The sequence below is a fragment of the Uloborus diversus genome, chromosome 10, assembly GCF_026930045.1.
Source record: "Uloborus diversus isolate 005 chromosome 10, Udiv.v.3.1, whole genome shotgun sequence".
NCBI classification, from domain to species: Eukaryota; Metazoa; Arthropoda; class Arachnida; order Araneae; family Uloboridae; genus Uloborus; species Uloborus diversus.
Genome location: NC_072740.1, coordinates 88,807,943 through 88,822,494, shown reverse-complemented (window position 1 = coordinate 88,822,494; position 14,552 = coordinate 88,807,943). Strand labels below are relative to the sequence as shown.

At 35.0% G+C, this 14,552-nt stretch overlaps 1 protein-coding gene across 1 annotated transcript in view; it reads left to right on the top strand.

Moving 5' to 3' along the window:
- Window positions 1-14,552, top strand: part of LOC129231668 (nuclear pore membrane glycoprotein 210-like) — an 89,940-nt gene that overhangs the window by 37,615 nt on the left and 37,773 nt on the right. Inside the window, exons 14-15 of the mRNA XM_054866030.1 lie at window positions 5,262-5,368; window positions 12,014-12,115. Of these exons, the coding sequence (XP_054722005.1) occupies window positions 5,262-5,368; window positions 12,014-12,115 (209 nt within the window). The remainder of the gene's footprint in view (window positions 1-5,261; window positions 5,369-12,013; window positions 12,116-14,552) is intronic.

Genomic DNA, 14,552 nt, shown 5'->3' with positions numbered 1-14,552 from the left:
GCACCTAACAGACACGTATCTGTAGCTATAAAAAATACTACTTCCATGATTGTTTTTAAAAAATCGATCTTCTCCATGCGTCTGAAGAAATGCATTGTAACTAACTGAACAGGAAGAATGTGAAGAAAGGGCAAATGTGATGGAGAAAATATAAAACTCCAAACTAGGATCAGTTCCTACTCTGAAATTAGCATTATCACGGGACGCTACAGCGTCCCGCCCCGCCAAGGAAACCAAACGTCAGCAGCCAACAGAAGCAAATCCACCGCCAAAGACGAAAGAAAATAAAAGCAACCAAAAACAAGTTTACACGACAGAATAAGTTGGGGTTTTTGGGGTTTTTCACCCCTCTGTATCTCAGCCCCATGAAAACCCCCGGAGTTGATTTTTGGTACACTCAATCTCTAGTGACCCCTGACGCCGTAAACCAAAATACAATCCCCTGGACCATCAGGGGGAGGAGGTATTAAAGTTAAAAAATCGCTGTTCAAAAAAGTTTTCGCTTTCTGTGACAGGGCTACAGCCCAGACGAAAAAAGGAATCAAGCTGAAATTTCGCACACACATTCCTTGTGCCCTACTGATGTGCCTTTTGTGTCATTTGACCCCCTCCCCCCCATCGTTTTTACCCCACAAATCGTACCTTCCCGGGGTTCTGCAGCAGCCCCCCGGGGGTCTATGGCAATAATTTTTTGTATACATATTCTTTGGGGGGCATTGATGACATATACAAAAATTCGAACCCCAGGGACATCATGGGCCGGAGTAATTAAAGTTTGAAAATCACTAATTTCCCCTAAATTCATATGTACTTTCAGCTTATAGGAGTTGTTAATCTTTGACTTCAATTACAAGGCTAGAACAGATCTAAGATCTAACAAAAGTTGTCTTTGGAAATGAAATTTAATCAAAACTAATAAAACAGATCCAACAGTCCATCCTAGACGTTTAATCGCGGATATCACAAATTTGCCACAGCGACTGCGCATGCGCGCAGACTCATTGGGCTTTATGTTTTAAGATTCTATGTAGTTTGTTTATATTTAAGCAGAGAAACATTAAAGAATAAGATTAAAATATAGTCCCCCCCCCCCAACCCCAATTTCGCCGATACGAAATTTCTTTTCTTCCTGTTTTTTAATTTTGATATATTTAAGGGGGAAGAAATTCTAAATGTCGGCGAAAGTGGGGTTAAACCATGAAAATACTTTGCGTGACATATTATTTGTAAATCTACGCATATGTATATGATACATCTAACTTTATAATTGAGAGCGAAGAATAGCACTTATTTATTGGTTTACTTATTTTCTAAATTAATGCATTTTTCACAAACATAACACATTATGAATTGAAATATATGATATATGTGTGTGGATATCCGTGTTTTGCAGTAATTTGTTAACAGACAAAATTTTTGCAATTAATTTAAGCAAGACTTTTGAAATGAGATAAGTCCACGCGCATACGCAGTCGCTGTGGCAAATTTGTGATATCCGCGATTTGACGTAGAGTACAGTTGCATACATCTTCTGACTCATCCAAATTTAAAATATTTAAAGACTTTTTTTTTTTTTTTGCTTGGTCGTAACATACGTTATTTTGTCTTTTTAGTGAACGTTTAAACAAAACTAGGTATTAAACAAGACAAAGAGTTCCATCAAAAGAAAGATAAATTACCCAACAATTAAAATTATCCCATAAAACGTAAAATAATCCGCAATTTAAGAAAAGAAGTCATTAAATAAAAGCTAGATTGATATAAACCGCATGTTGTAAAACATTAAAAAAAAAAAAAAAAAAAAACTTCATGAAAATGTTGAATAATCCACCAAATAAAAAAAACTGTAATAAAATTTATGGCGAACTTGTAAAATACTTGAAAATGATATAATTAAATATATAGTATTTTATTATCCAAGCAGTTTTCTTTGCAGCAGAGAGGATGCAAGGATTGCAATAAAATTTAAACGGCCCAATTCTCACCAAACGAACATAGAATCTTACTGGTCAGAAAATAACATGACGTAAAATTAAGCTTGCCATTATTGTTCCTTAAAAACACAAAACAATGTTTTTTCAATTGAATAATTATTACTTGAAATTCTCAATTCTAAAATACAGACAAAGTAATAATATCAATGCAAAAAGATGTTATATCTCACCAAAAACAACCCTGTTGTAAAAATTTCCCCGCCAAGAAAAACTTTAACTCTTCCCCACAAAAAAGAAAGCCTTCATCCTAAACAAAAAAAAAAAAAAAAAAAAAAAAACCTCAGCCATAAAAAGTCATGATATCTAGTTTGCCCGCCAAGTATCTGCCAAACTATCATCCTCCCTGTTCTCCTCTTTCATCACACCTACTTCAGTTAGATCCTCCTTCCACCTTCAACTCCTCAGAAATATGGAATCCTTTAAATTGTTTATCTAGTTTGGCGGGAAGCTTTTTACTCATCAAGCAACCACCTCAACTGAAAAAGCTTCCCGCCAAACAAGATAAACAATTTAAAGGATCTATCCATATTTCTGAGGAGTTGAAGGTGGGAGGAGGATCTAACTGAAGTAGGTGTGATGAAAGAGGAGAACAGGGAGGATGATAGTTTGGCAGATACTTGGCGGGCAAACTAGATATCATGACTTTTTAAGGCTGAGTTTTTTTTTTTTTTTTGGTTTAGGATGAAGGCTTTCTTTTTTGTGGGGAAGAGTTAAAGGTTTTCTTGGCGGGGAAATTTTTACAACAGGGTTGTTTTTGCTGAGATTAGACCTACAAGAACTAGGGAATACCTTATGAGGTATTTATTTTGCTTATTGATATTGATATTTACTGCTCGAGACTTCAACGGAGACCTCTCACTTTTGGTTTGAAGAGAAGTTGTCAAAAGGTAAATATTTCAATATCAACAACAGGAATATTTTTTTACCTCCTTGGATTTGTGCGTGTTTAGTTCGATTATCTTTGGCGTTGTTCACGTCTAACTCTCTAGCCGTTGTATCCTTTTTACTTCCTTTTACAAAAAAGGAAGTATTGTATTCGCGAAAAAATTTTCACTCAAAAATCGCCCTTAATTTCCATTTTGCTCACCCCCAAATGAATGTTGAGTTTTTTTTTCGATTCGACCACATGCGGAAAAGTGCCTAAGAATGTATAGACACGCGAAATATCCATTTTGACCATCACCGAGGTAATTACAACGACTTTTCTCGTGACGTCTGTATGTATGTGCGTATGTGTGTATGTGCGTATGTGCGTATGTGCGTATGTATCTCGCATAACTCAAAAATGGTATGTCCTAGAAAGTTGAAATTTGGTACATAGACTCGTAGTGGGGTCTAGTTGTGCACCTCCCCTTTTGGTTGCTTTCGGATGTTCCTAAGGGGGTCTTTTGCACCTTTTTGGGGGGAAATCATTGTTAATTTCGATGTAAACTCAAGTGGCGTTATAATTTGTCGGACACTTGGCGATATATCGCCAGTCTTTTGGTCGCCAAGTTTTGTCGCCAACTTGGCGACAAATTTGGCGGAGTTTTTTTTTTTTTTTTTTTTTTGGTTTCAATTTGGCCATTGTTGGTGATATTTAGAGAATAAATATTGAATCACATTAAAATAGCGAATAATGGGGAAATGACATTAAATTGGAGTAAAAGGAAGTCATGTGATTCACACATCAGCTCGTTTCGTACACTATAATAAAAGAATGGAAAATGTTACTTTCTCTTTTCCAAGAAACAAACTAAAGTAATTTTTAGTATTCCCAATTTCTCATCTAGACTAGTTTTAAGCAATTCAAAACTGACATCCAGATGACATGAAGACAGACAAAATTGCTTAATGGAACCCAATAGAGCTAGCTGGCAAGAAAGTTGAAAGTCCCTGAAAAAATATCTTTGTCCCAGTTGATTCGAACACTATCGTATATATAATTACCGTGGACACTTCCTGGCACCCCTCGCTTCTCTTTGTGGCAGTTTAACTTATCGCTACACCCATTTTGGGAACCCCTGGTTATTGAAATAGATTTCTACTTTCTTACGCATTATTAGAACCGGATTTTTGAAATCGAAAGAAAACGAGCTGATGTGTGCATCACATGACTTCCTTTTACTCCAATTTAATGTCATTTCCCCATTATTGGCAATTTTAATGTGATTCAATTGTTTACTCTCTAAATATCACCAACAGTGCCAAACTGAAACCAAATATAAAAAAAAATGAAATTTCTTTTCCAAATTTGTCGCCAAGTTGCTGACAAAACTTGGCAACCAAAAGACTGGCGGTATATCGTCAAGTGTCCGACAAATTATAACACAACTTGAGTTTACATCGAAATTAACAATGATTTCCCCCAAAAACGGGGCAAAAGACCCCCTTAGGAACATCCGAATGCAACCAAAAGGGGTGGTGCACAACTAGACCCCACTAGGAGTCTACGTACCAAATTTCAACTTTCTAGGACATACCTTTTTGAGTTATGCGAGATACATACACACATATGCACATACATACGTACATACGGACATCACGAGAAAATTCGTTGTAATTAACTTGGGGGTCGTCAAAATGGACATTTCTGGTGTCTGTACGTTCCTAGGCATATATCCACGTGTGGTTGGGTCGAAAAAAAAAAAAAAAAAAACTCAACATTCATTCGGGGGTGAAAAAAATGGAAATTAAAGGCGATTTTTGAGTAAAATTTTTTTTTTGCGAAGACAATACTTCCTCTTTTGTAAAAGGAAATAAAAAACAACTTACAATTACCCTTTTCGGATAATACTTGTAAATCAGCTGAGAAATTCTTACGATTTTACAAAATTTCAAACCAAAAATTATTTTGTTCATAAATTTAAATTGAATTGTAATAAAATATGTATATAAAGTGAAATGTATTTTATTGTCGCTTAAAATAATTGTGTTACATTATAAAAGGAAAACATGTAAGAGAAATTTTCATTAAAAAAGTACGGAATCCGATAAAATCCTAAAAGGTGAATAAGAAATTAAAAAAAAAAATAAACAAATAAAACTGGGAAAAATAAGGAAAAAAAAAACTTATCAGAATATCAAAAACGTTAAACTAAACATTCCTCAAAGTTCCTTTCTTGAGAACGGGAAAATAGACCATTGATGGGAAAATAAGATATTCTGTATCGATCCATATGACTTAATATACTGCAGCGGGAAGGTAAAGCACAGTATCTGAAAATATAAAGCCTGTACATTTTTAACCATTATTATTATTTATTTATTTTGAATTTATTTATTTAGATTTCAAAGAATTCAAACTTAAGGGAGGCACAGGAAAGCTGGAAGTTCGAGCGAAAGTTCTTAAGTACAAGTCAGATTACCTGTCAAAAGAAGGCATTGTCAAATATGTAAGTAAGCTTAACCTAATTACGCCTATTTAAGATCAAAATAGTAACTAAATACAAGCTTTTTGCATAAATATTGTTCGTATATTTAAGTTAGACACAAGTTAACGGTAAATTGAAATAGATTTTCTTTAGTGACGATTAGTGATTGCAATACCGGTATACCGAATACCAGTATTTCGAGCAATTTTGCAATTTCGTAATACCGGTATTTGTTGAGGCAAAGTACCGGTATTTTCGGCATTAGCTGAAAATAATAAATAGTTTCAATTAAAGAATTTTCTCTCTCAGTTTAACTTATTAAATATCTACTTATATTTTAAATGTGCATTTCTTTTTCCATGATACAGAACCAAAATCCATTTATTAATGTAAAAATTTGTTTTCAAAAGCACGGACTAATAGGATATTATTAACCAAAAGTAACGGGGAAAGATTGCAAAATGATATTGACATTACGAGATGGTGAAATGAATAGCTTTTTCGTGCGTTTTGTGCTCCATATTTTTTCCATTTCTCTGATCACTTACTTTCACTTTTGTGAAAGTTAATTTCGAGTGTAATTTTGAATGCATTTGTTCTATGAACAATTTATTCCAACCGTTAACTGTAGTAATATTTTTTAATTATTTGTCTCAATAACTGTACTAAATTTTGACAAAAACTTCTCTTCTTAGCATAACAAAAAGTAATTTGTTGTCACCAGCATTGGTTTGTTGTCCTGTCTCACTTTTAGTCTTTATACTCGGCAAGATAATATTTAGAAATTATGTAGTGCCTTAAAAATTTGCATAGAGGTAAAGCAATTGAAACATTTTCTTAGATATTTACACAATTATAATTGTAAAGAATTTTGAAAAGAAAGCGAAAATGAATAAAAGAAATTAACAAGGTCAAGCCTCTCTTGCTCAAGAAAAAATGATGTTAATATTGGAAAAGTATCGTCTCTCGGAAAGAAATTACTAAAAAATAATTAGTAATAAACATAATACGAAAGAAACATACACATTCAAAAGGATTTATCCGAAATAACACTCAACATACCGAATAATTTGAAGATTAATAATTTGAGACAATTAGAGGAGGTGTATCGTTCATTGTTAATAGTACCACCGACCTGCGTAAACAACTGTAAGAAAGTTGAGCACTAAAAGGAGTTCCAAGCATATAGAAAATTCAATAGAAGAGCATTATGCTTTTTACCAATTTTGATTTTTTATTATGACATATGTTCCTTCATTTTATATTTGTTCACAATACGTTTTCATAAATAATACAATTTTTGTTCAAAATTATGAAATATGGGAACTAAACAATACGTTTTTATGCATTTTTTAAGAGATTTCAAGTTACCGGTATTAATATCGATATTCTGGTATAACGTTTTAAAAATACCGAATATTGGTATTGAATTTCTGGTCCGGTATTGCAATCCCTAGTGACGATTGATAGTACAAAATAAATTTAACTTCTTAAGGTACACATTTGTAATAAAAGTTGCACGCATCCAAGGGCATTCACAGGGAGGGGGGAGGGAGTTAGAAGGTACACCTGTTGGCCCGGGCCCGAGCCACAAAGGGGCCCAAAATTTTAGAAATAATTGTACACGTACAATCTGTATAAGCATGAAGAAAAAGAAATAAGTTGCAGTTTTCACAACCTAGTGAAGATTCCATGTTCCAAATATCGTAGACAGGATTAGTTGATCCTCGCCTTATATCACTGCGTTAATACGGCTTGAACTCATTGTCCTTCGCTTAATACAGGAGCAAACTCAGCAAAAGATTAAAATTTTATCAACATTTTGTGCTTGACTAACGCAACTAAATTATTTGATAAAGCGATTATAACTTTCATGTTCATATCATCATGTTTCAATTCATAAATTCAAAGTCTCAAACAATATGTACTTGATTTGTACAGATTAAAAACTGGCATTATAAGTTACACCTTTTGTCAAATGAGAAGATTGAGGCCAAAGTTTACATGGGAAATAATATTTATTAAATTTATGGAGTAATAAAAGAAACTTCTCTGAAATTAAAAAAAAATACATTTCAGTGTTTTCTTTTCTATGCATTTTTTTTCTTTTTGGTCAGCTGAATGGATTGGCATGCAATATGGGCCATATACGACCCGCGGACCTCAGCTTTTCAAACTCTAGTTAATGAGTTAATAGAGTAGTCGACTAAGGGGAATTACCTCTTAATATATGTGATGTACCCATATTTTTTCAGCGATTTTTTTCGAATCAGCTATACAATTGTAGACTAGAAAATATGTTTTGAAACTACGCTGGTATAGAACTTAATTTGTTAAACAAAATCACCACGGTGCTAAAAATCTTCCCTATAGGTGATTTTATACAAGAAACCTACGATGAGAAAGGCATACTTTTTTTTTTAATCAGTTAGAAACCCGAAAAAACCTTAAGCACCACGTGCATTTTCAAGGAAAAAAACTAAAAGTATGGGACGTCAACTGCGGTCAAGGGGGGGGGGGGGGTGAAAAAAATAGTAATTCGTGATTGCTCAAATAAAATAATAATAATGATATAATAATAATAAATAAATAAATAAATAAATAACCTTTTCCGTTGCATTATGCAGCCAATTTAAAACATTGAAATGTACTCACATACCGTTTTTAAGACCCAACTTGATTCTTCTTAGCCTCTAGCCACTCGATTCTCATGTAATTACAAGAGAAAAAATCTACCTTAACCTGCTGCAGGATGTTCATAGGAAGAAAACAATTCAAATAAAGGCTACTGTGTGCAAATAGAGAACTTAAAACGGAAAGCTTCGAATTTCCTGATTGAAAACGAAATTCAACTTGGCGCGAGACAGGAAAAGGATCCACTAGAAATTTGTATTTGAAACAGAATTCGATACTAAAGCAAGAGATTGACTAGTGAGTCTTTTCTGTAGTCGTTAAAAAGCTATATGCATGATTAAATTCAGATTATTCAGATTTCATTGCGCTTTCAATACGTTTGCCTCAAAATTTATTTATTCTTATGATATTTACTGCAAACAAATTCAGATTTTTTAATAATCGAATTGCATTTTGCTTATGTGTTTACAATATTACTAGCCGTATGCCATTACAGTGGACGCCGGATAGTTGAATCAGTGGTTAATTGAATCAACCGCTTTAGTGAATCAAATCTTCAACAACAGAACAAACTCCAGCTTTATTGAATTGGCCGCTTTATTGAATCAGCCGCTTTATGGAATCATAGCTGTTTAGAACAAACATGATTCATATAAACGGCAGGCACTGTAGTAGGATTGATGTATGCAGTAGAGATTCCATATTGAGACACGTATTTTACGACTATTAAAAGGAAGCCCGACAATCATTCCATAATATATTCTAAATTTAGAGTAAAAAAAAGTATCTTTATTAGATGGTTCGCCTTTTTGCACAATTCGTTTTTTATGCCATTCATCCTTTTATTCTTAGAAGCCGTTTTCGGCTGCTGCTTTCCTCGACATACGCTAATGGTGACGAGTACCAGTCACCATTAGTGCACTCGGAGGACTGCAAGCATAGAATCCGCGAATATCCAAATACAAGTCTAACGCCTTAATGGTTTTCTAGGAGGGAAATAGACGATCTTTAGCGTTTCGCCAAGCTCCGGACTGCGTGCGCGAGCCAAATCGATCGATACGGCTCGTGCGTACATGTCCGGACGCAACGCCGAAGATCGGCGATTTGCCTCCTAGGAAACCGAGCCTTCACCAATCAGGCTACCACGGCTTTGGGGTACTTACAACATATATAACACTATAAAACAACGGTTTCCATTTCATAATTCAATTCGCTGCTAAAAATTCAAAAAAAAAAAAAAAAATCCCCTAACGCGATTTTTGCTGATTCTTATGTAAAATGACCCCTTAAATGCAAACATGTCCACCATTTTCTCTCCCGCTCCCCACTTTTTGCAGATATCTCCCCTCTATGTTTTCCCAGTTTGTGACTGTTTTATAAGGAGTGTTATATTAACCGTTAACATTATTCCGAGGGGCTAGAGAGGGAAAAGATTCAAAAACATTAACATTTGTTCCAAGAAGGGTTCCTATGGAAGATAATCTCCCCAAAATATTTAAAAATCTCCGAAAACGATTTTCACTTCTTGCTATAGGGACAAATTCGTAAAAAGAAACTACAAATCAAAGATACATAGGGATTTTTCACAAATGATGTCACGCTTTGAGGGCGAGGGGGGGGGGGGGTCACAACTTGTGACAATTTGTGGCAAAGGGAGGGAGAGAGTAACCAGAAGTGGAGAAATAAAAGCATTTCTTATAACCAATTGCATTTCCACTAATTAAGGAGTTACCTTTTAGTAGTAAATAAACGTTAAAAATATCCGTCATGTGCAATTTATTGGTGGTAAATTACAACTTACAAATAGGCTTGTACGTAACCCTCATTTTTAATTTTTACTTTTCATAAATATGGTTTTTGCTTGGAGTTGAAGGTTTACTGACTGGTTTGCTTGCATATATATATAAAATGAAGTAAACAATTCAATTATTTCAAAAAACTGCGGATCAAACAATATTTATTCACAGTTATAAATATATAATTTTGTAAATTTGCGCACTGGAAACATTGCTTAGTTATCCTTTACTTTTTAGCCCAGACGTATTTATTTAATCTTTATTTTTTACATATGGACGGTAAAATTACGCATCGTATTATCATATACTAAAGAAATATTCGTTAATACAACTCTTTTTGAAATGCTTGTTACTCTATTAAATTTTCCTTATCCTCGTAATCTGATGAAGTCGATAAAACTTCCAATGTTACAGAATTGCTTCACTCCATAAAGTGAATAAACTACTTAGATAAGTTGAAATAGCTTCTCTTGGTACTTCGCACTATCTAATTTGCATTCCGAGCAAACAATTGCCGTCGTATCAGTTTAATGCGAGCTAATGGATTATGAGCCGCTTTGTGTAACATAGGTTTAACTAATGCATAATGATTTTGCAAATATTTAGTTTGAATTTAGGAAGGGCGAAAGCTTTAGGACACTAAGTGATGTCACTTCTCTAGCGACCACAAATATTTAGTAATTTAAACAGTAATGCTAGCTGTTATCGAAAATGTGATGTTTCAAGGCTGCGGCCAGCATATTCAGGAGTTGTGAGTAGGAAGAAATGTGGAACTCGAAAGTTGTTGAAATTCCTTTGCTGTTGACACACACATACAGAAAAAAGAAATTAATGAAAATCTACTTTTTTTAAAAAAATTGGAATTTTCCAAAAAGTTTTTGTATTAACAATATTGCACTTTTGATAGGGGTGCACACCTGGGGGGGGGGGGGTGGAGGGGGTCATGGCGCAGACTGCGCCATTGAAATTTTTAGGGGGATATTTTTAGGGATATTTTTCTCATTGGGGGGGGGGGGGTCTCCGCGATATTGAGGGTGCGTGCGCCCTTGCCCTTAGGGAGGGTAGGCTTTTGAAAACATTATTTTATTTTAAACTATGCTTCTTATCGCACGTTGGCCACGGAAGTGAACTGGAAAAAATGACATAAAAAACCGTTCCGCCTGCTACTTTTGAAGCGCATGCGTAGTGCTTTGTTTACATTACCTCGTTTCGTAATTCATCTAAAGCGAAGCCTCCGTGGCGCAGTTGGATACGCATTCGGTTGCTAACTGAGAGGTTTGTTCGCTAACTGAACAGTGTTTCAAACCTTTTCAATAATATCAACGAGATGCGAAAAGATTTATCGTCTGCGAAAATAAATAAATGAATAAATATGTAAAATAGATCACATCCCGCCGCCACGCCGCTACTCCACGCGACCATTTGATCCATATGCAATGGATCTTGTGACTGTCTTAATTGCTGAAAAAAAAGCAAATGTTTGAAACTTGAGGGAAATATGGTTACTTGTTTTAATATAAAATGCACAATTATATTAATTTTTAAGACTAAAATACATAATAACTACTACAAAGTTTTTTTTTTTTTTTTTTCAGTTTTAGAAAACGAGGAGCTATGTCTTTCGTTTCTTAAATTGCATTTGTAACAATTTCTATTGGAGTGTAAATTTTCGAAAATTATGAACTACATTACCTGGCGGGAGAAAAATCATGGATGTGGAAAATTAGAAATGCAATTGAAATGAAACGTATAAATGCTTGCTGTATTCCAACTTTAAGAAACCCAGTGGCTCAGTCTCCCATGCCACAAGCCCGGGTTCTGTTCCCGGGTTGGGCGTGGTTGACTCATCCCTTCAGTGGGTCAATAAAATGAGTACTCGGGAACTAAACACAGGGGGTTCCACGTTAGGCCCACCACCTAACCGGAACATCTGCCTTGCACCCCAGAGCCCCTGGTCAGGAAAACTGAGTTGGGCACAGTAGGCCTTGGCCCTCACATGTTGTGCCACAAAGTTTAGTTTATTCTAACTTTAAGCTTGAAAGCTAATGATTTATGAGAAATATTCTTTTTATATTTAATGCAAATTTAAAACAAAATACACATGAGGGAGCTCACGATATATTTCTTTTTTGTTTTAGAGATACAATGTTTTATTCATTTTTTTAAATTCACTTTCTTGAAAACTATTTCCTAAATTATATTTTTTGCTTATTAGTTATTGTATTTTTCCTTTCAGAAGAATATTAAAGAAATATCAAATTCTATCGTCTTGAATCTTGTCAGTTTGAGAGACATACATGATAATCTGTACGCAACAGATGCTACGGACAATAAAGAGGTAACCCATTTAGTTCCTTGCAATTATGTCATCAAATTATTCTTTTTGCCGTGAAAATATGTAACATGCATTTTTCTAATTCATTGCTGATACCGCATAATTTATCACTTCCTTCCTTTTTTTTTCAACTAAGACTTCTTTTCTTTGCGAAAACACTACAATTTTGTTCTTTTGTTTTTTCATTTTTACTATATTAATGTATGTATACTAACTTTTTATTCATAACTGTTGCAGTGTGGTAACTCCTTATAACAACGCTAATTTGGTTCCGACTAGAAAATCATTTGGGTTAATAAAGATAGTGGTAGCAAAAGCTGCGTTCACAACACACTTTTCGACCCCGTAAATCTCCGCTCCGTCTCTGCAAAAAAACGATTGAAAAATTCTCCGTTTAAATGTTAAATAAAGCGGTTTTTACCCAGCATCCTTAGCGGCTATACCGAGCGAGTAGACGAACTTGTTTCGCGTAATGCATTCTGGGTAAAAACTCCGCTTTCACTCCAGAAGGAAGTAGGAGGAGAAAAAATCCACGTATACCCCATAAATAACCGGAATGCGGTGAAAAGCCGGTTTTTTCCGGGGTCGAAAGTGTTTTGAAAGCAGCCCTAAAAGCCGCATTCACAACTTACTTTTCGACCCGGTAAATCCCCGCTATGACTCCGCAAAAAACCGGATTGAAAAATTCCCCGTTTCCATGTAAAAAGAGGTTCTCCCATTATACCAGAGAAAGCGGTTTTTACCCAGCATCCTTAGCGGCTTGTAGTTGAATTTGTTTCGCGTAATGCATTCCGGGTAAAAACACCGCTTTCCAGAAGCTAGCAGGAGTCGAAAGATTCCACAAAAACCCCGCTAATAACCGGAATGCGGTGAAAAGCAGGTTTTTTCCGGGGTCGAAAGTGTCCATGGAAACGGCCCTAAAGAGTATTGATAGCTGAACAATTGATATAACGACAAAAATTTTTTATGTCCAATCAAGTTCAGCTTTTCTATCTCTCAAAATTTTCATTGATTTTTACTTTTGCATTGATTACTTAAACATTTCTGTTTTATTTTGGAAGCCGGTGTGGAAAGCAACTGAGCCGAACCACTCCGAAAGTTGTACAGTACACAATGCACAATCTTGTTAGTTGTATAAGCAAAGATGAGGAGTCAGAAGGAAAATGTCGGACTAGATTGCGGGAATTCTAAGAGCCTCTGAATCCGACTCCTTTACCTTACTTAACACCCTCTGAGTTTCGGAAGGGGATCTATCCCCAAATCCACCCCTTAGGATACGTCACATGTTTATTTCGAGCACTACGCTTCCTAAATAAAAAGGTTAAAATCTTAAAAACCAACCGTTTTTCTCATTTTTTAGTGTAATAAAAAATTTAACCATGCGTGGCAAAAAATATTTTTTTATGTTGCTTATGGTAAATTGACGAGCAATCGTCTTTCTATTTATTTTTATAATGTTCAGTAAAATGAAGAAAATGGTTTCGTTGATTAATATGTCAATTTACGCACGAAGTTGTCCGAAGGATGATAAATTTATGCTCCTGAAAACAAAATTTTCAATCGCAAAGTTTTCTCGGTGTCGCTCACAAATTATATGTCATGCGTTGAGGGCCAGGGAGGTTCCTTAAATTATGACAACTTGAGACTAGGGATAGGAAGTGGTAACAAGAAGTTGAGGTTAAGGCACCACATATTTTAGTTCAAATATAGTAAGTATTTTTCGTAACAATAATTTTTTGTAATATAGTGGGAGACGCGGCAAAAGGAAGAAGGGGTTAAGGGGAAGTGTGACTCTTTGTAGGGGGGGGGGGGGGTAAATATGTTTAAACAAAGTGTGACATCATTTTTTGACAGCCTCTACATTAAATTGGTTCCAAAAATAAATTTTCCAAAGTTGTCCAATAGGGAAGTTTTCGATTTTTCAATTTTATTTTTATATGATAGAGTAACATGTACATGAATATCATTGGTGAAAAAATTTTTGCGATACAATAAATAGTTTTTTTTTAAATTAAATTTTAAAGTTCAAGTAATTGTGACGTCAAATGGCACAGGAAGTGACGTCATGCGCTCTTCCGCCGCGGGAGAAGCCGAAGAACGTGCAGTTGACTTCGAAGACGAAACGTAAGGCTTACCTCCTCGCATTTAACTCCTCGCGTTTCTGGAACATTAAACCTCTCATCTTCTCGGAAATACTCGAATACCATCATTGATGTTACTTGAGGAAGATTATTAGATTGTGCTTTAACAAATGCGGCCTCCTGTGTTCAAAAGGATTATTGAATTTCTAAAAAATAAAAATATAAGCGCTCTCAAAATGTCCGTAGCGAAAACAAGGGATCTTCGGCGGAAGGCTGCCCATTAGTCCCATGTGACGTAAGCTCATGACGTTTCAGAAAAACGCACTTTTGCGCGTGGATTTTTAAAAATTCATTAAAAA